Raw genomic sequence first — 23,525 nt, 5'->3', positions numbered from 1 at the left:
GGACGGATTTTCGAACAGGTAGCAACAAACCCTCCGGTTATGGCTGCGTTGATGATGGTTAGAGATATAAAACCACGTAACGACGGGAACGAAGAACATGAACAACAGAGCCCAACGGGCTCAGAGCCACATAGTGGCGAGGATACTGGTCGGGTTATTCAAGACATTAAAAACGTGTATCCTGAAGTTATTGATTTATTTAGAGGAGTTAATGATTCAATTTCAAAACATTCTATAACCCTCGATGAAGAGAATAAATTAACAGATTATATATTCGTCATTATTGCAGAATTAATGAAGAGAATAAATGAAAAAGGAATTGGTGATATCATTAATGTCAGCGATGTAATGATGAAAAGAAATTTTGACTCATTATTTACAAAACCGAAAACAGAATATAGTCTTTATGACGTAATTACCGAATTAATGAAAAAGATTAATGATAATAAGAGTTCTGGCGGAAGAGTTGAATTAGAAGTGAATGATGTTAATGAGAAATTAGCCGAAAAAGCAGATAAAAACCACGTTCATTATATAACTTCAGACGAACAGATTATAACGGACTACCATGGATATTTAACACGAAGTGATGAAGCGAAGACAAAAAATGTTAATGAAAGAAGATATAAATACATTCGTGCTAAAGGTTATGACATAAGCTGTACTGTACAGTATGACACAGGTAAAGCACCAGAAGCATTTAGTTATAACGATGAAATTTATGCCTCTACTTTCTCTGTTAATGGTGTATTAGTTGAACCAAGATTTATGTTAAGAGTTAAGGCAAAAATAACGTTTGAAGATGCTATTAAAAGTAAAGCTGACAAAGTTGAACTTGACGCAACGAACAAAGTTTTGAAATCTCATAAACACAACATCTCCGATATAAATGAACTTCAAACTTCTTTAGACAGTAAAGCTGACAAGAACCATACACATAAATCCTTCACTACTGTTAGAGCAGACGACATAATATTGAACTTTGACCTTGGTTCAAGTGCACCATTAGAAAATCCAAGTACAAGCGTAAAAGATACTCTTAACAGTTTAGATAACAGTTGCAGGAACATTGAAAGTCATGCCAGAAACTTTGAAGCACATGAACTACCAGCAATGTTAGATAAGAAAGCAGACAAGAACCATACACATAAATCCTTCACAACTGTTGCTATAGAAAGTATTGAAGGAACGGTTGAAGAAACTGGTGGGGAGGGCGGAGCCCCGCCGCACGCGGCTGCATTATATTGTAAACCTCCTAACTTTCCACAAGGTTTAACATCGGATGACGACATAACGACGATGAGAAACATTAGATGTAAAGATGTTTATGTCATGAAGGATGAACATAATATTAAATTCACTGCTCAAGATTTATATGACAAGAAAGCAGACAAGAACCATACACATAAATCCTTCACTACTGTTAGAGCAGACGACATAATATTGAACTTTGACCTTGGTTCAAGTGCACCTTTAGAGAATCCGAGTACAAGCGTAAAAGATACTCTTAACAATTTAGATAAGAGTTGCAGGAATACCGAAGATCATGCCAGAAACTTTGAAGCATATGAACTACCAGCAATGTTAGACAAGAAAGCAGATAAAACTTATGTGGATGCAGAACTAACAAAGAAATTTTCGAAACCAGATACAATGACATTTACAACAGAAATTATAAATGGTGAACCAGCAACTCCATTTGAATTTGTTAGAGGTCTTCAACCAGATACTTTTGAATTTTTCTTGGATAATTCTATTGAACTAACATTACATTATAAAAGTGGAACAAATGCAACATTTCATCCGGGAGATACATTCCAAATGGTATTTAATGACATAAGTTCTTTAGAATATGTTTATAGAGTTATGAGCATATATGATTTAATATATCCTATAGGAGCTGTTTATACGTCTATGAATCCAATAAATCCAAACACTTTATTTGGTGGTAGATGGTATGAAATAGTTGACAGTTTTCCATTCTACACTAATACGCAGTCAATGAAGATGGGAGGTTCAAAGAAAATAGGTATTGAAAACCTTCCTTCACATATGCATAGGTTCAGTGGAAGAACATCTGTGGAAGGAAACCATTCACATTCAATAACAAAAAGAGGTTATACAAATCTTGCAGCGGGTTCGGATAGACAGGGAATGCATAGATATGATATCACAACTGACCCCAAAGATGTTAGCACAGGTATTTTCTGTGGAACTGCAGGAAATCATACACATGTTGTAGCTGGTATTACAGACCCAGCAGGTAATGGAAAAGATTATATGCCTCCTTATATAACAATGCACGCTTGGATACGAGTTGGTTAAAATCTTTAACTTTACATAAATGAGCTTGAAAGAAGTATTCGAACAACATCCATGGAGGTCATTTAAGAAGTTCAATGAAGCTGCAAAGAGTTCGGGATTTACTAACAGAGCTGAAGTGAAAAGGTTCTTTGACAAAAATGTTGTACATCAAACAAAAATAAATCCTTACGACTACTTTTTACCAATTTACTCCAACACTCCTGACGCATACCAATTTGACACTCTCATTCAAAGCAGAAAAGGAGGACATAAACCATTCCTCATCTTCATAAATGTTAACACTCGTAAAGCATATGCGTATATAATGAGAAATAAAGGAACTCATGAAGTGTTAAGAGTTTTACAAAAGTTTGTAGCAGAACATAGCCCAAGTATTTTAACATCAGACCAAGACGGTGCATACCTCAGCAACGAAATCACAGAATTTCTCATTAAGCATAACATAACTCACTACACTACTGAAGACCATAACCATAACATACTCGGTATCATTAACCGCTTCATAAGGACTCTCAGAGATTTAAATCAAGAGCGAGACTTTACCGAAGAAACAATGAAACATTTTCTCGAAGTATATAATTCCTCAACACATTCTACAACAGGACATACACCAAATTCAATGACACAACAACAAGAAGAAAAGTATATACAAAAGAAACGAAGCCAAACACAAAATATCAGAAATTCAACACAATTTACCTCATTCCTGGTACAAAAGTTCGTGTAGTTCTTGACGACAAACCATTGACAAAGAAACGTTTAAGGTTAAGTCGAAATTATTATATCGTAGACTCTACGCAAGGTAATGGATATCTTATAAAAGCTGCTGACGACTCCATAGCATTTTACCCTCGACATAAATTAGTCGAAAGTAGTAATGGCAAACTTGCTGAAACCATTGACGAAGCAAAGCGAGGAGTGGTTATTGAAATACTTGACTATAACACAAACGATGACACTTATAAAGTAAGATATGAAGGAGGCGTTGAAGATGTTATACCATCTAAGAACTTGAGAGAATCTAAACCAACTCATCTGGGACCATTAGAGCGGGAGTACTGGAAAGATAAAAACATGCCAGAAAGAATAAGAAAATTCTTCTAAACTTTTTCGTTGGATGTAAAATCAGACATGAATGAGAACAGTCATGATATCATTAATGGTACCATTTATTTTTGTCATAAATTTACACCAAAAATATAATTGAGGTGAAGAGGTGAGATTTCACCTGTTTTCTCACCTCTTTTTTCACCTCTTGAACTTTTTATAACATTCGGTCATAACTTCATCAATTTCATTTAAATCACGATTTAAAAACTCATTGACTTCATCTTCAACCGTGTCATCTTGTAATAAGAATATTTTCTTTAGTTTCATGTCAACATCCCGAACAGCACAAAGGATAAAATCATATTCATTTCTTCCGTTAAACATACTTTTTCTTTCTCGTTCATCGTTAAATAAATTATTGAAAATATAAACAGCGGTGTAAAAGTTATGTACTGTGTTAAATGTTGAAGCTTCACCTATTTTAGATTTTAGGATTCTTTTAGTAAGTAAATTGTTATCGTTCTTTCTCTTTTCCTTATCGTTCATGTCGAATCTGTCGAACCACATATCCTGTATTTCATCGAATTTACGAACTATAGAATCCGTCATTTCCCTGGTTAATGAGGGGTAATCATTATTAATTTTTTCATATAATTTGTCCATATGATTTTCATCGACGTTTCCGGAAAGCATTTAATTAAAGCAAAAATATATTATAGGTGAAGAGGTGAGATGTCACCTCTTTTTTCACCTGTTTTCTCACCCCAGTTTTTCACAAGCGTTTTACATGAATTGTACGATGTATATTTGAAATCCTAAACAATTTCGTAGCTTCTATTTCTTCTGTCAGTATGTCAAAAGTTTTAACAATGCCGAAAGTTTCTTTATATTTCTTCTTGACGTCAGATAGAAGGAAATCGTCAGCAGTTGGATAGTTTTTGTTCAGAAATGCTAACATGTCCATTTTATTTTCTGCTGGCTTTTCTGCTTCTTTCTTTAAGTCTGCATAGTCGTTTCGCATTCTTTCTATCTCTTTGACGGAGTAGTTATATTTCCTAATTGCTGCTTTACATTTAGAACATTGCGGGTTCATTTTTGCGTTATACATTGAAACCTTACCTGCTAAAACAACTAAAGCGTCAATGGTTTTCTTTAACTCAAAAGCAGTTGGTCTTATCTGTTCGTTCCATATTTTACCTCTTCTATCTTTATCTCTTATCTGCCATACACATTCAGCAACTAACGAAACAAAGTTATCGTAGGTCTTAAACTCCCCGGATTTATATATGTCAGAAACATTCTTATATACCATGTCGCAATCTTTGTCCATAACCTTATGGTTGCAATGAAATCCTAGAAACTCATAGTTTACCTTTCGAATGAACTTCTTTATTTCTACTGAGTCAGTTGGTTTCACTTCTATTTCATCGAATTCAGGAATAGTTAGTTTTTGATGCTGAATTTCAGGTAGTTTAGGTAAATGGTCAATAATGTCCTGCATTTCATAAAGATACTGTTCATTTGTTTCATCTTTCGCACTACAGTCTAAATTACTTGTTAAAAGTTCTTGCTTTATCTTCTGGATTTTTGTTTCGAAAGTATATGAAGAAGGAATGAAGCTTTTCATCTCTACTAACATAGATGTTGGATTCATGACTAACGAGTTTGGTGAAGTTGTTGTGGACAGAGTCCCGCCGTTCGCGGCTTGAATTGTTGTTGTGCCGATTGTTGAAATCATATCTTTACATACAAAATAAAAAAATAAATAAAAATAAAACTAACGTTATTTTTCTATCTTAAGGAAATTCATGAAAATTCAAGAGGTGAAAAAAGAGGTGAAAAAACAGGTGAGATCTCACCTCTTCACCTAAATTATATTTTAGGTCAAAGCTTCCACGAGAGAAAAGATTCCTCATTTGCTAAGGATTCCAAAAATGAAAAAATCATTGATTTTGGCTGAGAAAAAACAGCAAAACCCTTCTTCCACGGGAACAAAGAAATAAAGAAGAAATAAAGTAAATTTTTTATTTATTCCCGTGGAAGATAGAGCACTTTTATGACACTTTTTATTCACGACAAACAAGACAAATAAAGAAAATAAGAAAATACGGCGCTGTCGCGGTTCGAACCACAGACCCTGACCCCTCCATAACACCACCTTAGACCACTGTGCTACGTAGCCTGTCGACATAAGATTTTATAAATTGCATATTTGACGTAAATTTATTTCCATCTGGCTTCCCACTGCATAAGATATTCATACGTGTTTGTAAGACATTCATTAAACTTCTTTTCTATTGCATCTAATCTTGCGTTATTTTTTTCAATAACTTGTCTGTATTCTTCATCATCTCCAGCAGTGTTTGGGTCTTCACGTTTAAAATATTCATTGTTAACCAATTTTTTATCTACAAATTTTATTAGTGTTTGATTCACTTCGTTATGATAACGGTCATATTCTTTCAATACGTAAGTGAAGACAAAATGCGTCGTACCTTCAATCTTAAAGCTTAAAGAACTTTCAACACAGTTTTGAGGGTCTGTCAGTGCGTCAATGAGATAGTATTCGAAGTCAGTCAATAATCTTTTTAAAGTCATTTCATACAGGATAAAATTTAATGTTGTGAAGAAATAGTGTTTATCTCAGAAAAAATAAAGTTAGTTTTTATTTTATTTATTTTTTTATCCTGTATGTAAGAACAGTAATGTCAACATTAGAGAACACAACAACAGTTATAGTCCATGAAGCCATAAATGAAGAATACGAATACATACAATATAACAAACAATTGAGACTCATTCGTTCTGTCAAAGATGACATGTACCAAATGCAAAGTATAATGAACGCTCTTCGTTCTACAAAGCAAGCATATCATTGGTTTGAAAACCAACAGACAAAAGAACTTTTAGAAGAATTTCCTCATATGATTGCTTCCCTCGGAAAACCGAGGGAAGAGATTCCGTACGAAAATCGCAAGAATTTGGCACCTGGTTTGAAAGGTTATTATGTTCATAGACTTTTAGTAAACGCTGTAGCAATGTGGGCTTCACCTCGTTATGCTTGTTATATTTTCATGATGTTAGATGAACTATATAAAGCAGAACGCGAACAGATGGAAAAGAAACTTCAAGCAAAAGATGAAGTCATTGAATCCAAAGACAAAAGCATACAGAAAAGAATACCACGTTCAGTACCAAAAGGAAAGGAAAAGAGTTATAAGTATATGATTTATACTGAAGAGTTGGAGAAAGAAGAAGATAGAGATATGGTTATGTTGCATTTAGTCAGAAGAAACAACAAAAGCTTTTACGACCTTGCTAAAATATATAAATCTGACAGAAACTGGTTCTATCGTGAAAACTTACCGATTTCAATGACACCGAATGAGCAAATAAAAGAAATTGTCAAAAATACTCTTCCTCAAACACACTATGACATCAAAGGTTGCACAATACTTACCTTCAAAGAAGACTTAACATTACTGAAGGAAAAAATAACAGAATATTTCGATAACTTCAAAGAGGAAGAATGAAGTCACGACAACATTAACGAAGAAGTCACGACAACATTAACGAAGAGAGAATGAGGTGAAAAAACAGACCCAAAGGGTCAGAGCCGCAAAGCGGCTAGGTGATATCTCACCTCTTCACCAAAAATATATTTTTGGTTAAATAGCTTCAGGGTCAATTTCTTCAACCATTTCACTTCCTTCGTCAATGTCAATTGAAGCTTCTTCAACCTTTGGTAAGAATTTCTGTATAACATCTTTGTTCGTTATTGTCTTCAGAGATGAAGGATAATATTTCACAGATGTTTCACCCTTCTTATATTCTTTCTGTTCGGAAAGATTCATAGCAATACTGAAGAAGTCAATGTTGGAGTTCTTTATGACAGTATAGTGTGTATCTTTGACATTCACGAAGAAACCCTTTTGTTTCAAAACTACTGCTAACTCTTGTGAAGTATAACGTTTGCGGTCAATGACGATAGCTAATGGTCTGACATACTGACCAAACTTAGATTCTTTCACAAACTTCTTGTTAAAGATAACATTAACGTTTGAAGCATTATTGAACTCATTCTTGATGGCAGTAGCGAGAGCATTGTATGAAAAGAACTTGCAATCTTGCATGTGTTTCATTAAAATAAAAATATTAAATTATTTTGAAAAATAACTTAAAAAAAATCTAATCTAATTTTTTCAAAAAATATTTTTTTATTTCCTACTAAAGATGTATCGGAAGTTGTCTAAGTTAGAACACTCGGAAATAAAACAACTTCTTACAGAAGCTAATATAGATGTTGCAAAGCATTACGCAACAAACAAAAAAGCACTCGCTGACTTCATTAAAGACTATAATGGTGCAATAAGTTATGATAGAATTCATGAGTTCATAAAGCCGCAACGCGGCGAGGACGAAGTCCATGCAAGAGCATTTCCTTTAAATGACATTGCTATTGACTTATATCATAGACGTTCAATACCTCATGAAGTAAGAAGAGAGATGTTTGACATAACAAAGCCGCATGACGGCGCGGGCGTAGCCCATGCAAACGTTGGTGAAACAAGAAGAGCTGTACCTCATGAAGTAAGAAGAGAGATGTTTGACATAACAAAGCCGCATGACGGCGCGGGCGTAGCCCATGCAAACGTTGGTGAAACACGAAAGAGAGATGACACACTGAAACAACAGAGAAGAGAGATGTTTAAAAGTGCTATAGAACAAGTTCGCAAAGCTAACGATGTCATTCGTTCCATTGACGACAAACCAAAAGAAGGTGAGAGATGGTTAAAGAAAGATGAAGAGAATAGGAAGAGAAATGTGAAGTCAGGCAATAGACTCATTGACTTTAACATCGAAGCTTTAGATGAACCAAACAGAGACTACTTACACAAACATTTCGGTAAGGTTTTCATGAGACTCTTAGAGAAAATTAAAATAAACTCGCAACAGAGATGGATGGTATGTTATAAACTTGGTGGAAAGTATGAATGTTCTACGTTAAACCTCAATAATATTGGAACATTACTACATCAGCTCTTGAAGGAGAACTTTATATCAGAGATAGAAGCAAATGCTGCAGGTATTGTTGAAATGCACTATGACTTCTTCTTGACAAACATAAAGAATCTTACCGAAATAAAGATGTATGATTTAACAGAATATGAAGGCTTAACGATGTCAGATGTAAAGAAAGGCAAACCAAAAAAGAGACCATATAGAGATGAAAGCACACTGACAAATGACCAGAAAGCCATTTTGGAAGCTCTTAAGCAAACAGGAAACCCAGCACTTATAGAAAGCTTTTGGAAAGATAATGGTGAAAAGAAGTTTTATAAGAAGAGAAGCGGTCAGTTCTGGAAGTATCTTTGCACATTACCTATAAATCTTGAACGCTACCAAATCTTCAATGAACTGAACAAAAGAACTGCAACACTTATGACAGAGGACAATTGTTTCGTTTATGCTTGCATTCAGGCTGGAGTAAATGAAGAAACTATTGACCACATGAGAGAAGTCATTCGTGTTAGAGACTTTCCTCAAAGTAAAGTACAAGAAATTTCCGATTCAACAGGTATAGCATTTAATGTTACCATTGGTTATTTCAATGACTCAAGACATAATGAAATAAAGAGATATATACCAAAAGAATGCGAAACTGTTAGAACTATTGACTTACTTCTTGTTGAAGACCACTACATGCTAAATGAAAGATTACCAATGACAACATACTTCATTCGAAACTATATAGAAATCTTGAAGGAGTGTGGTGGAATGAACATTGAGAAACAGATGAAGATTTATACAAAGAGAGAAGATAAATATGTAGTTCGTTATGATAGAACAACACCGCTATGGGATGTTATGAAAACATTGTGGGAGTGCAAATATTTCGAACCTATTTCTTATGGAGAACTTTTCACATATACTACTGACTTATATAAACAGAACCTTGCACCATTTAAAGATTTGACATATGCTCCAAAGTATTGTGTACAACTGAAGAAGAAAGCAGAGTCAAAAGAAGTAAATAAAGCTAAATGTAAATTCATTCCTGAGCACGTTTTCTTTGCTGACTTTGAGTGTAGCACAGACGGCTTTCATAAAGCTTTTAACATCTGTTATGACAGTGAAGATGGTTCAGTGAGTGAAAGCATTTGGGGTCAAAACTGTGCAACAGAATTTTTGGAAAGACTTCCTGACAAGAGTTTAATATATTTCCACAACCTCAGTTATGACATAAACTTCATCTTAAGACACATGACAGAAGTGAAAGGAACTCCCATCATTAAAGGTTCACGAACAATGCAAATAACTGGTTTATATAAAGACGGGCAATTATTATAAAAGACTCTTACAGTGTTATAAATAAGAAGCTTAAACTATTTCCTGCTATGTTTAACTTACAAACAGGACCGAAAGAAGTATTTCCATATAACTACTACAGCAGTGTTTGTTAGCAAATGACAACAGAACTGGTGTCATTTCTGAAGCATGTAAGTTTATCCATGATGCAGATACATTCATGAAAAACATAGATTCCATCAAAGGTTGCAGAATAGATGAAAACCACTTCGACTTAGAAAATATAGCACGTTTTACTGCAAACAAGATGTAAGAATTTTAAGAGAAGGTTTTGTAAAGTTCCGCAATGACTTATTGAAAGAGTTTGATTTAAACGTTTATGACTACGTTAGTATTTGTTCTATTGCTAACAAATTGTTTGAGAACAGAGTATACTTCCCGAATGGAAATCTTTATGACCTCTCAAATAAACCAGAGAAATTTATTTCGAGATGCATTCAAGGTGGAAGATGTATGTTGTCAGATAACATGAAACAAAAGAGCAAAAAAGAAACTCATTGCTGACTTAGACACTATTTCATTATATCCTTCAGCTATAGCAAGACTTTATACTTTAGAAGGAATTCCAAAAGTATTGAAGGAAGAAATGTTAAGCACAGAGTATCTCATGAGACATTTATTCGATGATGACCAAAAGGAACCCATTGGTGAAAAGTTTATGTCTGGCTTCTTTGTTCTCATTAAGATAACAGAGATTGGTATACCCAGACACTTTCATTTAATAGTTTGCGACCCTGAACTAAATCCAGAACTTAACGTTCCAAGAAGTTCAAACACTTGCTGTCTCATGTATGTTGACCATATAACATTACAAGACCTCATAAATATCAATGTGTCAAATGTGAAGTGTTGCAAGGATACTATTACGATGGAAACAGAGATATGAGAATAAGAGATGAAGTAAAGAAGTTGTTTGAGTTAAGGTTAAAGTATAAGAAAGAAGGAAACCCCTTACAAGAAATTATAAACTCATTCTGAACAGCATTTATGGCAAAACTATTCTATCTCCTATTGAGTCAAAAATAACCATAGTAAATGACAAAGATGCTATAAGATATGCTATAAGAAATTACAACCATATAGTGAAGTTCGAAGGTTTGGATGGTTCAGATAAAACTATTTTCAAGCTAACAAAGCATTTGCAGACACTTTAACTTCTGTCCACTTGTGTTAATATTCTGTCTATGTCAAAACGTATTATGAATGAAGTATTCTGTACTGCTGAAGATATGGGTCTTCAAATCTTTTACCAGGATACCGACAGTATGCACTTATATAATGAAGACATACCAAAGCTTGCAGCAGAGTTTAAGAAGAGATATGGTCGCGAACTTATAGGAAAGAACCTTGGTCAATTTCATAGCGACTTTGCAGAAATAACACCTGGAAAACAAAGTTTAGCTTATAAAAGTATTTTCTGTGGAAAGAAGACCTACATAGACTTACTCACTAACGATTTAAATGAAGTTGCATTTCACTGCAGAATGAAAGGCGTGAAGCAAGATGTTATTGCTTTAACCGCTAATGAAATGTTTCCTGAAGCTATACAATGCTATTACAATGAAGATAAGAACATTCACATACCTGTTGGAACATATGACAAAGACTCTGAGTTCAGTTTAATGAAACTTTACAAAGCACTTTATGATGGTCAAGAGATTGCATTCGACTTATGTAAGTCATTCAACCTTGCTTTGCTGAAAAGTTCAACTTTTCAATAACGACTAAAACAAGCTTTATTCGTAAGTTGAAGTTCTGAGGTCATGGGCTTCGCCCTTGCGCTAGCGCTTATTTTTGTCAGCAATGAGGTCATGAATGAGGTCATTTATTTTTGTCAGCAATGAGGTCATTCGTGATAAAAATAAAGCTAGCGTAGATTTTACAATACTGCGATGGTAGAGTTTAAGAGTTGTGCTTCAATGTAGAGACAGTCCTTCCCATCTGGAGGCAAGAACACTGGACATTTATGGTCATGAGTGGAGAACATGTCTATTCCAAAACTCACGATTGAAGCCAGTTAATTTATAGTATTTAGGGTTAGGAAGTGGTGAAGTTCTTGTATGACCAATGAACTCATTTTCAACGCCTTTGGCTATATTAGAGTAAAGTATTGCTTGCTTTCTATCCCAAATGCCAGGTGTTACAATCTTTGAAAATTCATTTTTCCTCGGAAGCATTGCATCATAATTGAAAACATTCTTAAAATCATCACTTGGTTCGGAGATTTGAAATCTTATACGTAATGGATTTTCTTTCTTTTTAGCGACTTCATTGAATGGTGAGAATACAATGAATTGACAGTCATGTGTTCCATCTTCATTTTCATTAAATTCATAATGAAAGTCTATAAGTTGTGGCTGACTACCTTCTTCCTTCAGTTGTGCAAGAAACTCACGTAAAGGCTGTAAAGTTTGTACTTCAATGTTGAACTTTTTCTCGAACATCTCATTAAATGAAATCATACATTGCAACAATGTTGTATCGTCTTTAAAGTATTTGTATATGTGAATGTTTTGGGCGCTTAAAGACTGTTCGTCATTTTCTATCTCGACTTGAAGTATAAAGTCAACCTTTCTGAAAGCACGTGTTATATACATAGATGTTATGCCAATGTACTTCTCTTCATTTATGTTCACAATCCAGTCTGTTGGAAACTTAAACGTTTACTCTGTTCCCCTTTATTTTGACGTCAGGGTTTTCACTACTGAACGCAACAGATAAAGGTATTTGTCTATACATTTAGTTTGGATAAAAATAAACCATTTACTCTTTCTTTGCTTCAGCTTCCTTTGCTTTTGTTCTTCCTTTGCTTTTGCTTCTTCTCTAGCTTTTTTCGCCAGCAAACGTGGGTTCTTCTGTCTTCCAGCAGCTAATGCAGCTAGTTGTTTTTCACTAAGTTTTCTCTTTGGTCTCTCTGGCTTTTGTTCTTGTTTTTGTTCCTTCATTCGGATAAAATTTGCTCGCGAATTTCTTTCTTCAATGCTTCAACATCTATGACACCTTGGGTCTTGTCCATATGACTTGTCTGAGTCATTTGACTGTAGATAAAAAACTAACTTAAAACTTTAACCGATGTAAAATGAGCTTGTCAAAATCAGAGCGAGAGTCTATTATATTAAATGACGCAAGAGGAATACAACATCCTTTCTATTACGTAAGTCAGAGTAAAGATGGTAAAATATACGTAAGAAAAAGAAAGGTACCATTAGCGAATGCAGAGAGCGACAACATTAAGGTGCATGGCAAGGGTGAAGTCCATATAAAACCTTCTGTTCAAACTGAGCCACCAAAAGAACAAGAAGAAAAGAAGCCAGATGTACTTTCAATAACGAACCAAGAGCTTATTGCAAAGTTCGTGAATTTCATTGAAAAACAAACCGAGTCAAAGAACCCTGACCCGCCAGTGAAAGAAGTTGAGACAAAAGAGAATGTACAGTTCATTGAAAATGTCAAGAAACAACTTCCACCACGAATACCAAGAAGAAGAGTGAGAATAATGAAGTAAATAGATATTTTTATCTGAAGTAAATACATGCAGAACGAACAGTTAAACGAATTTACTCCAGCAGAGCATATTCATCAGATTCGCTCATATTTCGATATCATAGACAATGCAGTTCAAATTGGTGACACTAATAGAAAATATTCTGACGCAAAGATTCCATCACAACCTGGAACTGCTAAAGATAACACATGGGTAACATTCAATCTCTCACCTCCTGGTGAAAATATGTTGGACCTTTACAATACATTCATTACGTATAAAATGGAAGGTCAATTTATTGTAGATAAAGAAATTGGTTCAGGTTCCAATAAAACAAACCCACCAGGATTTTGGATTGGTTTCGATGACGCTTTCTATGCAGTTGCTGGATATCAAATCCTTGCAAATGGTCGTATCGTATATTCTCAAGACAACGCAAGAGAAGAAGCATATATAACTTCAAACTCACAAACTACCGAACAAATAAAGAAAGTAGATGTTTTTTCAAAGACTCGACATGAAGATGTATGGAGTCATTCGGGAACATGCAGAACAGGACAAATTGTTAGTGGTCCAATTACAGCAGGAAAATCATTTGATTTTAAGCTTCGTTTAAGAATTCCTGTTAGAAGATTCCTTCCATTAGAAGCTATTCGATTTATTCCAGCTTTTGCAGGAAACATTCAGCTTAAAGTAAAGTTCAGTAGCGACGCCTTACAATGCACATCTATATCTGTAAATGATATCATTGCTTTCAATCCAACTCTTAAAGTTGCATTTGCTTCAGATTCAAATCCACCGACAAATAAATTTGTTCCATGGAATGAACCATTCACTATGATAACGAAGGCAGTAGAAGCTAGTGGAACAGTTACTATTACAACTGTAAACCAGCAACTATTTCGAACAAAGATGGATTTTAATGAATGTTTCATTCATCCAAAGTCATTCTCTTTAGACCCTAACATTTATACAGAACTTGTAGAACATTATACAAACGAGGCTTTATGTTTTCCTGTTAAAGTTATGGATTGGATTCCTATGGACGGTTCATTCTCAAAGAATACAGATAGTTCAAGTGCAACATTTACAGCAGCTTATACGCCTATTAATGTTAAAAGTATTTGGGCACTATTTAGAAAGAAAGACAACTATTATGTTAATTTTGAGAACCCTAAGTTTAAATATCTTCAGCTTTCCATGGGAGCTTATGGAAATATGCCTGCAGAACCTGAAAAATCATATGGACCTGTATTTTATGAAATGGTTGCGAACGCTTGCAATACAAACAATGATATGATTGGATTTAATGAAGATGTTATGAGGTCATTGGTGGATGATGGTAGTGTGGAACATAAATGGGATAGCTATGACAACACACATTTCTTATGTGGTTTTCCAACAGAAGTGGACTTTTGCTTCCAGCAAGGTCAAACATCTACTGCTCCAATAACATACAAATTGTCTGTTAAAGGACCTATTGAACTAGCAACTGAAAACGTACCAAAGCCACTTATTGGATTTATGAGGGATTGTTGCTTTGCAATACAAGTAAGACAGTCAGGCATACCAATAATAAGACTTGACGACTATAACTTAGCCACGGACGACAGTGAGGAATAAAGGATGAACGTTTATTTTTAAAGCTTATAAATGAGTTCTATCAAGCTCTCGTGAACCTTCACCATCTATGAAACAAACTTTACCAAACGATTATGGAGCACCTATTGAATATTTCTTACGAGCTGCACAATGGCAAAGAGCAGTCTCACCAAGGTTAGGTGTTCCACCAGCTCCTGTCAAAAATAGCATTTGGTCAAGTCCTTATATAAAATATGGTCTCCCACTAGGTTTGCTAGCTACAGCAGGAGCAGTAATGATGTTGAAAAGAAATAAAGCAAATGTTATAAATAATACTGAAGTAGCTGAATTTGAACAAACTCCGACACCATCGCCAAAACCAACGTCAAAACCAACGCCTTCACAAACAACACCTTCAATGACTCCTGAACCTATGAAAGTACAAACTCCTGTTCAAAAGTCAACTCCAAAACCGACTCCAACATTTAAACCAGAACCTACTCCTCAAATAAATCGTAAAACTCCTGCGTTTCCTTACTGAAAAAATAATGTTAGTTTTATTTTATTTGAACATTTTATTTAGAGTAAAATGACGACTAAAGTCACTGAAGCAATGAAACAAAAATTTTTGGTAGAATACATTAAATCAGGAGCGGTTCCAGAAGGTTTTTACGTTCATACTATGAAGGATGGTAGAGTTCAGTTTAGAAAGATAAAGCAACCATTAGATAGAGAAGGTATATTAAGGAAGATTAAACTTCATGAGGACAACATTGCTGAACTTAAGAAGAAGTTAGAAGAGTTATAAAGCAATGAATTCAACGGGTGAAAAAACAGGTGAAAAAAGAGGTGAGATCTCACCACTTCACCTAAATTTATTTTTGTGCTATGTTTTCATACGTGTGAGGGTGGTGATATCATTAATTTTTAAGTTTATTTTTTATTTTTATTTTTACATAAATGACGAAAACTATTGAGATAACAAACTACAACGGTCATGAGTTCAAGAATTTGTTCTTCGTTCCTCGTGAAAATACATTCTATCAGATACGAGGGAGAAAGGGTAAAGTTAGTTTGAGCGTTTATGAAGGAATGAAGAATGGAAAGTTTATACAAGCATACGATACAAACGGTAAACGTGTTTCATTAGCTTTGTCAAAACTTACTAACATTTATTTTGACAGTGATTTTGACTCTGACGATTGGAGCGACAGCAGCGATACTGAAGAATATGAACTATTGTGTGAAGCACAGCAATGGGAAGAGTTGCAATACTTTTGTAAGTGAGAACGTTTATTTTTACAGTAGTAAGGTGAAGTGGTTGGCGGCTTTATAAATATTTAAGGTTAAGTTGGTGTTTGTGTTCGTGTTGTAAAATATACGTTAACGGTTTTGTAAAGTGTCAAATTCACAAGTATTGCGTACGGAGGAACGCAGTGCCTCAGTACACATGATATGTATACTAACTTGAGGTGCGCAGTCCATTGAAAAATAAGATGGTTCGCGATTGATGGAGCCAAAATATGCTGTGAGACAAACTTGTATATTTTCACTTGTGTCGGGCCAAACGAAAAAATACAAAAACGGAAAAACAATTGATTCCGCGAATTTGCCAGTGACGGCATAAAATGGTATGCGAGAGCGCAAGAGCTTATAAGTGGAATCAATGTGATAAGTTTGTATTTGATGTGAAAAAGCATTTGCTTCGAATGGGGCGTAATAGAAAATCATACGATCTGGCTCGTGAATAAACTCGATGAGATCATCTGGAGAATGACTCTTAACCATGTCGACAAAAATTGCAAGAGATGTAACATCATCCGCTGAGAAACGGGTATTGATTGCTTGAAGGCGTTTAGAAAACTTTTTTAAAGCATCTGTAGATTGTTGAAACATTTCCGGAATGATCCCACTATCAAATGGGATATTAAGATCTTTGAAACACCTTAATTGTGCGTAAACACGGTCTTGATTTGATTCAAAATATCTTGTTAAATAAGATCTATAAAAATATGATGTAATTTGTTGTGATTTGTTTGGAAAAGGGGCAGAATGATTGTGGGTGTTAATACATTTTCGTATATGGTACTTGTCATCGGGAAGTGTATCAACAAGGAAGCGACATGGACAATTCGGCCACTTACAATTAAATTGGATTTGATTTCTTTCTTTCCTAGTTTTATATGAATAACTACAACCTGCTTGGATTTCTTGTTGCACTCCATACTTAAGCAACTCGATATATGTGAGTTCGTGATCTTGGAACTGCATTAAAATGAAATGATTTGAAAGAATAAAGAATTTTGAATATATTGGTCTTATTTTGATAAGCTTGGTCGTGTTTTGAATAGCTTGGCCATCTAATTCAATTATGATCTTTGAAAATTAGGTGAAATAAAACTAAACATAAATGTAAAACTAGGGATATGAAATTTTGGTTGTACACCACTTGTATGTGCCGGATACCATTGTGTCAAATTTTTTCTGAAATTAACTTTAAAAGTACTAAGTAAGATCATGAGATATAGCAATATATGTTTAAACTAACTTATATTTTGGTTGTACACCACTTGTATGTGCCGGATACCATTGTGTCAAATTTTTTCTGAAATTAACTTTAAAAGTACTAAGTAAGATCATGAGATATAGCAATATATGTTTAAACTAACTTATATTTTGGTTGTACACCACTTGTATGTGCCGGATACCATTGTGTCAAATTTTTTCTGAAATTAACTTTAAAAGTACTAAGTAAGATCATGAGATATAGCAATATATGTTTAAACCAACTTATATTTTGGTTGTACACCACTTGTATGTGCCGGATACCATTGTGTCAAATTTTTTCTGAAATTAACTTTAAAAGTACTAAGTAAGACCATGAGATATAGCAATATATGTTTAAACCAACTTATATTTTGGTTGTACACCACTTGTATGTGCCGGATACCATTGTGTCAAATTTTTTCTGAAATTAACTTTAAAAGTACTAAGTAAGATCATTTATTTTTGCATAATATAATGCCAATATGGTTTCTTTTGATTTTATTTCATTTATAAGCAAATCAGATTTACCCAAAAACTCCACTCCATAAGCGTTCATTTGCTAAATTGAAAAGTGACAATGGGCTAGTCTGTCCCTTTCTCGTATATTTTAGGAACGAAAAAGTCGATCAATATTGAATAACAAACACTATAGAGTATTGATTTTATATTATCATTCTTATTTTACTGAATGAAATAAATTCAATGCAAAAAATATTGTCATAAAAATCCGCATAAATTTCTCAAAATTCGCAGTTTTTAAAAAATATTCAATAAGACCAGATATTCAAGTGGATGCGCATTGTGTCCGAGTTCTACAGTTTTATGGAAATTTGAATGCATAGATTATTTTTATCGCTAAAATTGAATGGTTGTAACCAAATGCCAAGGTAGCAGGAATATTAACGGTGAATCATATTAACTAAAAATTTCTTCAGATAAAATAATAACCGCCTGTTTCATGTCAATTTTGTAAAGCCCAGTTTTTTATTTATTGAGTCGATTGAAATTATTCAAGCATATCAGAGTTCGAGCAATTTCGATGCAATATAATAATTAGGAGAAGGTTTGTTAACTAATAACGTTCCTATTTCATAATTCATTCACGTTATATGGAAAATTCAAAATTGAACATTCATATTTTTGTTTATTAGTGATCAATAGATAGAAAAAAAGAATACTATTTCCATATGTAAAACATATATCAGCTTACTGCTCATCTAAAATGCTCATTTGAGATATTGTACTTAAATATCTCAAAAAGAAGACCAATCAGTTCAAAAACTTTTGTGATTTTATACAGAAAAAGATATTATATATGTCAAAACTCCATTACTGCTTTTTTGAATGTGAATAAAAAAATATTCTATTGCAATTAAGTTTATCAGAATAAAAGACAATTTTCTGTATAGAGTTTGTCCAATAAAGCTTGTTTACCTATTGATTCCATGTTATCCTAAAAAAAATTATTGAAATCCTATAGTTTTACATCTATTCTGTGATATGTATTTAGATGTACTTTGATATTTACGTTAACATTATGTCCGGCTGAGTAGAAAATAAATTTTATCATAATTATTTTCTGTAAAATGGATATATATTCGAGTAAACACTCAAGATTTCGTTCATACTATTATTTTAAAATAAAATACTCGATTTTGAAACTTTTGATTAATAAAAAATATTATGAAATATCATATTTTGAAAGTCAATTTTTAGATTTTTGTTATTTTTTGATAAATTTTATCTTAGGAATTATCCCATTTGTTAGTGATAAAAATCATGTCAATAATGCATTATTGCGATATCTCTTTGATTTTTATTATTCTATGCTTTTCCATAAGAATTTGATATTTTTTTGTTCAGAAGTTATGCTATTTTAAAAGAATTTTAGCTGTATTTACTTAGAATGAGTTATTTACGTTTAATTATTATGGCTTATTTTGCTCTTCGTAATGTTAATATTCTCATCAACGATACGTTTTATTTGGTCAAATCATCGCATTATAATGGAACGTATTTTGTAAATCATTCATTTTGCGAAAATGTTATCGAGAATTTCTTCAATAAGAATAATACCATTTTTTCACATTAAAAATCGCTTATATATTTTTGAATGCTTCTCAGAAAAATATTTTTCAAAGAATTTATCCAGGAAAACATCCTTTTTATGATTTAATAAACCACATCTTTAACCCTATCAGGTAAAGATCCTATCAAAATTGTGAACCACAAAAAGTAACTAATTTTACTATGCCTGAAAATCCTCAAACTTACGGTCTGAATGTTCGTAAGCGGGATAAAGTTGCTATGTTCCTCTTAGGATCCATTAACAACCTTCCCTATGTCATTGGTATTGCCAGTGCAAACAGAATTGTTGGTCAGTATAAGGAACCAACATATTTAGGCCTTTCATTGGCAGCAAACACCTTGAGTGGACTTTTTGCACGTTTTATCAATACATGGCTAGCATCAATAAACGTTCCTTATGAAGTTAACTTTTCAATCAACGCAGCAGCTATGCTTGCTGGCTTGCTTGGCTGCGCATTTTCAAAGGTTTTATGGTTATCACTTATATGCGTCTTCCTATTTGGTTTTTCATCATCGTTCGGCGAATCAGTTTTACTTTGCTACATTACAATCAGAAAGAAACAGAATTTACTTACATCATGGAGTTCAGGCACAGGTATGGCAGGCATCCTCGGTGCAGGCTATTCTCTCCTTTGTGCTTCAATTTCTTTTAATTACATGTGGTCGTTTATCGCTGTTACTCCTATAGTTTTTATATACATATACTGCTTCTTTGGCATTATTAGACGCTCCCCAGAAGAGACAATTAATCAAGAAGCCCTTCTAAATAACAATCTTATCAATTCAGAAGAAGAAAAAAGACGTAATGAATCCGTAAGCTGCTTCAACTTCAAGATACTCAAACCAGTATGGTGGTTTATGTTCAACTGCGGCGCTGTCTACTTCTTGGAGTACGTAATTCAAAGTTTATACGTACACTGTTCACAGAATCCGAAATCTACACCAAAGACATATCTCTACGCTTTACTGAACTTGATGTACCAGATTGGCGTTTTCATTTCTCGTTCTTCCTTGGCATTATTCAAGTTCCCATGGGTTGGATTGTTGACACTTGGCCAAGCAGTGTTTTTCGCTGTTTGGGCCACACAACCATATTTCTACTGGATGAAACTGTGGATGATGATCATTTTCATGATCTGTGTTGGTTTGTTCGGTGGATGCTCTTATGTCAACTCATTCCACTTGATCATGACAAACGATCAGTTGACAACGAAAGAGAAGGAAATGGTCACAAGTTGGAACGCGTTCTTCATCTCTTTGTTCATCGTGTTTTCTGCAATTTTCACTTTTGTTTCAGAGCAAACTTACATGAAGTCAAAGGTTCCACCGTAAATATCTATAGTTCATCACTATATAAATATTTATTACCTATATGTTTAATTTAATAATTTTTTAATAGTTTTTTGTCTTCCAATTACAACTTTCTGACATTCTCTCAATTTTTTTTTGACATACAAGTTTTTTTATTACAATTTTCTAAGGTAAAAAGATAATATTTTTGGTCCGGAAGAAGTTAGTATAAATCAGTATACAACGCATAATATGTCTGTTATACTTTTTTGATATTACAATAAAGATATATGATTTTATAAGAGGATGTTTTATTGTCGTCTGGGAAAAGTGACAAAATTATTATTGTCGTCTAAAAAGGTGACAAATTATTATTGTCGTCTGGAAAAGTGACAAAATTATTATTGTCGTCTAAAAAATAGATTTTTCAAGCATGTTTCGGTACCTAAATAAAGGAAGAACATCAATTCCATCTATGTATATAGTATGCAAACACGCATGATATATGGAGTAGCTCTTTATCTGGCTAAAAATCCTATTATTTGAAAATTCGCATTGTCGTCTAAAACCGCCAGACGACAATAATAATACCCCATTTTATAATAAGTCTTTCTGACTTATTCTCAATTTTTTTTGACATTCAATGTTTACTTTTATTTTTCTAAAGTAAAAAGTTAATATATCTGGTACATAATCACTAAATTATACCGAATAGTTGTTGCACTTTTATTGAAATTGAATTAAGCTCTATTAAAGTTGCCATCATGCTCCTCTGACTTCAATTAGAATTTCTTACAACTGGCTTGAAACACCATTGAATTTTAACTTTAGGCATCAAGCTAATTATGATGATTGTAAGAAAGCAACTCAATTAAAACTATTTTTGGTCATTAGCATCAACGATTTTCCACATGCAAATTACAAGACTAGTTATGAATGGACGGAACATTTCCATCTTGGTCTAAATAAAAATCTATACACAACACTTTATTATAAAAACAATTGATTAATTCAAACAATTTCTTGACTAATATTTGTATATAATTCTAATTTGTCAAGATTTATGCAAGGATTAAATCCATCACAAATAGCTGGCCTTTGAAGAATTTCAGTACCATACCAATGAACTGATTCGCTAAAGCTATCTGTAAATCTCTTTCCATACTTTTCATAGTTTGTTTCAAGACTTGAGAATAAATTTACACCAATGCCTAATCTATCACCTTTAATCTTTACTCCAGCTGCTGCAAGAACAGTTGGCATCATATCATAATGTGTAAATGTTCTCTCATCATGTTTCCCTGATTTTACTTCTGAGTTAATTATAACATTGTAAACTGATCTTTTACGACATCCTCTCGAGTTTGCAATTTGATTCAAATACCAATCTCTTGATACATGATCTCCATATATAATAATTACAGTATTTTGGTACCATTCTTGCTTCTTTGCCCATTCCATGAATTTTTTCAATTGTTTATCTGCGCAATTAGCAGCTTTTACCATATCAGGTTTAATCTTTGTTTTTTCACATAGCTTGCATGAAAATCCAGGTTCATGTGTATCAATAGTGGACATAAATGCAAAGAATGGATTATCTTTTTTCGAAAGATCATTAAGTTCATTGATAAAAAATTCCCATGTTATATGATCTGGAATATATTCTCCTCCTTCTACTCCTTTCTTCATATCTCTTAATGATGTAATTCTTTGAAAATGATGCGTCTCAAAGATACGTCCATATCCCCATTCATACATAGAACTACCAAATGTTGCTGATGTAATATAATTCTGATCCATCAATAATTCGCTAATACAAGATAAATTATTAAAAAATTCTTCTGATTGTTGGTCTTCTTGGTTTATACCTAAGTATGGAACACCACACATAGCTCCAAATACACTTCCTGTCGTAAAAGATGTTCTTTCTGTCGTTTGAATTCCTCCAATAATTGGAGATTTTTTATTTGAAAAATGAATATTATTTTTATCCATTGCAAGTTTTTCCAGATAAGGGATTACAGAATAACCCATACCACCACCATTTTTCTTGGAATAATACATCGAATCCATTGATTCAAGACATATAACGATAATATTTTTCTTTTTCGCAGGAAATTCTAAATTTTGGGAATTCGGAATAACAGCACTCTGTGAAAACACTGAATTATGACTATTTACTTCTGGCAATGGGGTATAAACAATAGAAAATAAGTAAAATGTAGAAATCAAGTAAATAAGTTGTAAATAATGAAATTGTAATTTAATTTTAATTTTTGTAAATCTAATTTTGAATTCTCTTTGGCACATAGTATAAAATAAACATGTAAATACAATTGAAGGTACAAAACATGTTAAAGTATACCTTTTAAAATATGAAATAATAATTCTTTTATAAACAGCAAGATTTTTGCCTTCTCCAAGTATTTTGATGAATATATCTTCATAAACTGGGCCAACAGTTTCGTAAATGTTCTTAAAAAATGCTATTATTAATGTTAAAATTGTTACAAATACAATTGTTTCAATAAATAGATATTTTTCATATATGGTTTTTCTTATTTCATTTACATTATATGAGTAAGAAGGTTGGACAATAAATCCGCAAAAATTTGCAATAAATTGTAAGATATAAAAATTATAAGTATTTAATGTATATTTTTGAAGAACATCTCTGAATGGATCTATGAAAAAGAAGGAAATAAACCATGTAACGCATATAATAATATTGCCGCTGCTAATAAAAAATTTTTGTGAAATTTCTTGAAGATCTTCTCTGTTTTCTAATTGA

General features: G+C 33.2%; 14 protein-coding genes and 2 pseudogenes across 16 annotated transcripts, besides 2 other annotated features; 10 read left to right on the top strand and 6 right to left on the bottom strand.

Annotated features, from left to right (window-relative positions):
- Nucleotides 1-16,277: part of a mobile genetic element that runs on past the window's edge.
- TVAGG3_0799380 (uncharacterized protein) lies at nucleotides 95-238 on the top strand (the record flags this gene model as incomplete). The annotated part of the gene is made up of 1 exon (XM_051247244.1): nucleotides 95-238. A coding segment is annotated over one exon (144 nt), but the record flags the coding sequence as incomplete, so codon positions are not given.
- TVAGG3_0799370 (keratin-associated protein family) lies at nucleotides 1,333-2,177 on the top strand (the record flags this gene model as incomplete). Its single annotated transcript, XM_051247243.1, has 1 exon — nucleotides 1,333-2,177. A coding segment is annotated over one exon (845 nt), but the record flags the coding sequence as incomplete, so codon positions are not given.
- TVAGG3_0799360 (integrase core domain containing protein family) lies at nucleotides 2,345-2,914 on the top strand (the record flags this gene model as incomplete). The annotated part of the gene is made up of 1 exon (XM_051247242.1): nucleotides 2,345-2,914. A coding segment is annotated over one exon (570 nt), but the record flags the coding sequence as incomplete, so codon positions are not given.
- TVAGG3_0799350 (uncharacterized protein) lies at nucleotides 3,574-3,984 on the bottom strand (the record flags this gene model as incomplete). Its single annotated transcript, XM_051247241.1, has 1 exon — nucleotides 3,574-3,984. The coding sequence occupies one exon, from the start codon at nucleotides 3,982-3,984 to the stop codon at nucleotides 3,574-3,576; it is 411 nt and encodes a 136-aa protein (XP_051082716.1).
- TVAGG3_0799340 (organellar and viral DNA polymerase type B) lies at nucleotides 4,148-4,705 on the bottom strand (the record flags this gene model as incomplete). Its single annotated transcript, XM_001289086.1, has 1 exon — nucleotides 4,148-4,705. One exon carries the CDS (start codon nucleotides 4,703-4,705, stop codon nucleotides 4,148-4,150), a length of 558 nt encoding a protein of 185 aa, XP_001289087.1.
- On the bottom strand, nucleotides 5,599-5,973 carry TVAGG3_0799330 (uncharacterized protein; the record flags this gene model as incomplete). The annotated part of the gene is made up of 1 exon (XM_051247240.1): nucleotides 5,599-5,973. One exon carries the CDS (start codon nucleotides 5,971-5,973, stop codon nucleotides 5,599-5,601), a length of 375 nt encoding a protein of 124 aa, XP_051082715.1.
- TVAGG3_0799320 (KilA, N-terminal/APSES-type HTH, DNA-binding family) lies at nucleotides 6,204-6,818 on the top strand (the record flags this gene model as incomplete). Its single annotated transcript, XM_051247239.1, has 1 exon — nucleotides 6,204-6,818. A coding segment is annotated over one exon (615 nt), but the record flags the coding sequence as incomplete, so codon positions are not given.
- Nucleotides 7,044-7,517, bottom strand: TVAGG3_0799310 (uncharacterized protein; the record flags this gene model as incomplete). The annotated part of the gene is made up of 1 exon (XM_051247238.1): nucleotides 7,044-7,517. One exon carries the CDS (start codon nucleotides 7,515-7,517, stop codon nucleotides 7,044-7,046), a length of 474 nt encoding a protein of 157 aa, XP_051082713.1.
- TVAGG3_0799300 (organellar and viral DNA polymerase type B) lies at nucleotides 7,609-8,565 on the top strand (the record flags this gene model as incomplete). Its single annotated transcript, XM_051247237.1, has 1 exon — nucleotides 7,609-8,565. A coding segment is annotated over one exon (957 nt), but the record flags the coding sequence as incomplete, so codon positions are not given.
- On the top strand, nucleotides 8,696-9,541 carry TVAGG3_0799290 (annotated as a pseudogene). Its single transcript has one exon. A coding segment is annotated over exon 1 (846 nt).
- Nucleotides 10,944-11,427, top strand: TVAGG3_0799280 (organellar and viral DNA polymerase type B; the record flags this gene model as incomplete). Its single annotated transcript, XM_051247236.1, has 1 exon — nucleotides 10,944-11,427. A coding segment is annotated over one exon (484 nt), but the record flags the coding sequence as incomplete, so codon positions are not given.
- TVAGG3_0799270 lies at nucleotides 11,624-12,188 on the bottom strand (annotated as a pseudogene). The gene has a single exon. A coding segment is annotated over exon 1 (565 nt).
- Nucleotides 12,824-13,249, top strand: TVAGG3_0799260 (uncharacterized protein; the record flags this gene model as incomplete). The annotated part of the gene is made up of 1 exon (XM_051247235.1): nucleotides 12,824-13,249. One exon carries the CDS (start codon nucleotides 12,824-12,826, stop codon nucleotides 13,247-13,249), a length of 426 nt encoding a protein of 141 aa, XP_051082710.1.
- On the top strand, nucleotides 13,277-14,814 carry TVAGG3_0799250 (uncharacterized protein; the record flags this gene model as incomplete). The annotated part of the gene is made up of 1 exon (XM_051247234.1): nucleotides 13,277-14,814. A coding segment is annotated over one exon (1,538 nt), but the record flags the coding sequence as incomplete, so codon positions are not given.
- Nucleotides 16,277-17,956: a mobile genetic element.
- Nucleotides 17,957-19,585: 1,629 nt separating this feature from the next.
- On the top strand, nucleotides 19,586-20,808 carry TVAGG3_0799220 (arginine transport; the record flags this gene model as incomplete). Its single annotated transcript, XM_001309254.1, has 1 exon — nucleotides 19,607-20,776. One exon carries the CDS (start codon nucleotides 19,607-19,609, stop codon nucleotides 20,774-20,776), a length of 1,170 nt encoding a protein of 389 aa, XP_001309255.1.
- Nucleotides 20,809-21,745: 937 nt separating this feature from the next.
- Nucleotides 21,746-22,832, bottom strand: TVAGG3_0799210 (sulfatase family; the record flags this gene model as incomplete). The annotated part of the gene is made up of 1 exon (XM_001309255.1): nucleotides 21,746-22,807. One exon carries the CDS (start codon nucleotides 22,805-22,807, stop codon nucleotides 21,746-21,748), a length of 1,062 nt encoding a protein of 353 aa, XP_001309256.1.
- Between the last annotated feature and the right edge of the window lie 693 nt (nucleotides 22,833-23,525).

The sequence above is a fragment of the Trichomonas vaginalis genome, chromosome VI, assembly GCF_026262505.1.
Source record: "Trichomonas vaginalis G3 chromosome VI, whole genome shotgun sequence".
Lineage (NCBI taxonomy): Eukaryota > Parabasalia > Trichomonadida > Trichomonadidae > Trichomonas > Trichomonas vaginalis.
Note: the sequence above shows the minus strand (reverse complement) of the source record. Positions and strands in the feature narration are given on the sequence as shown.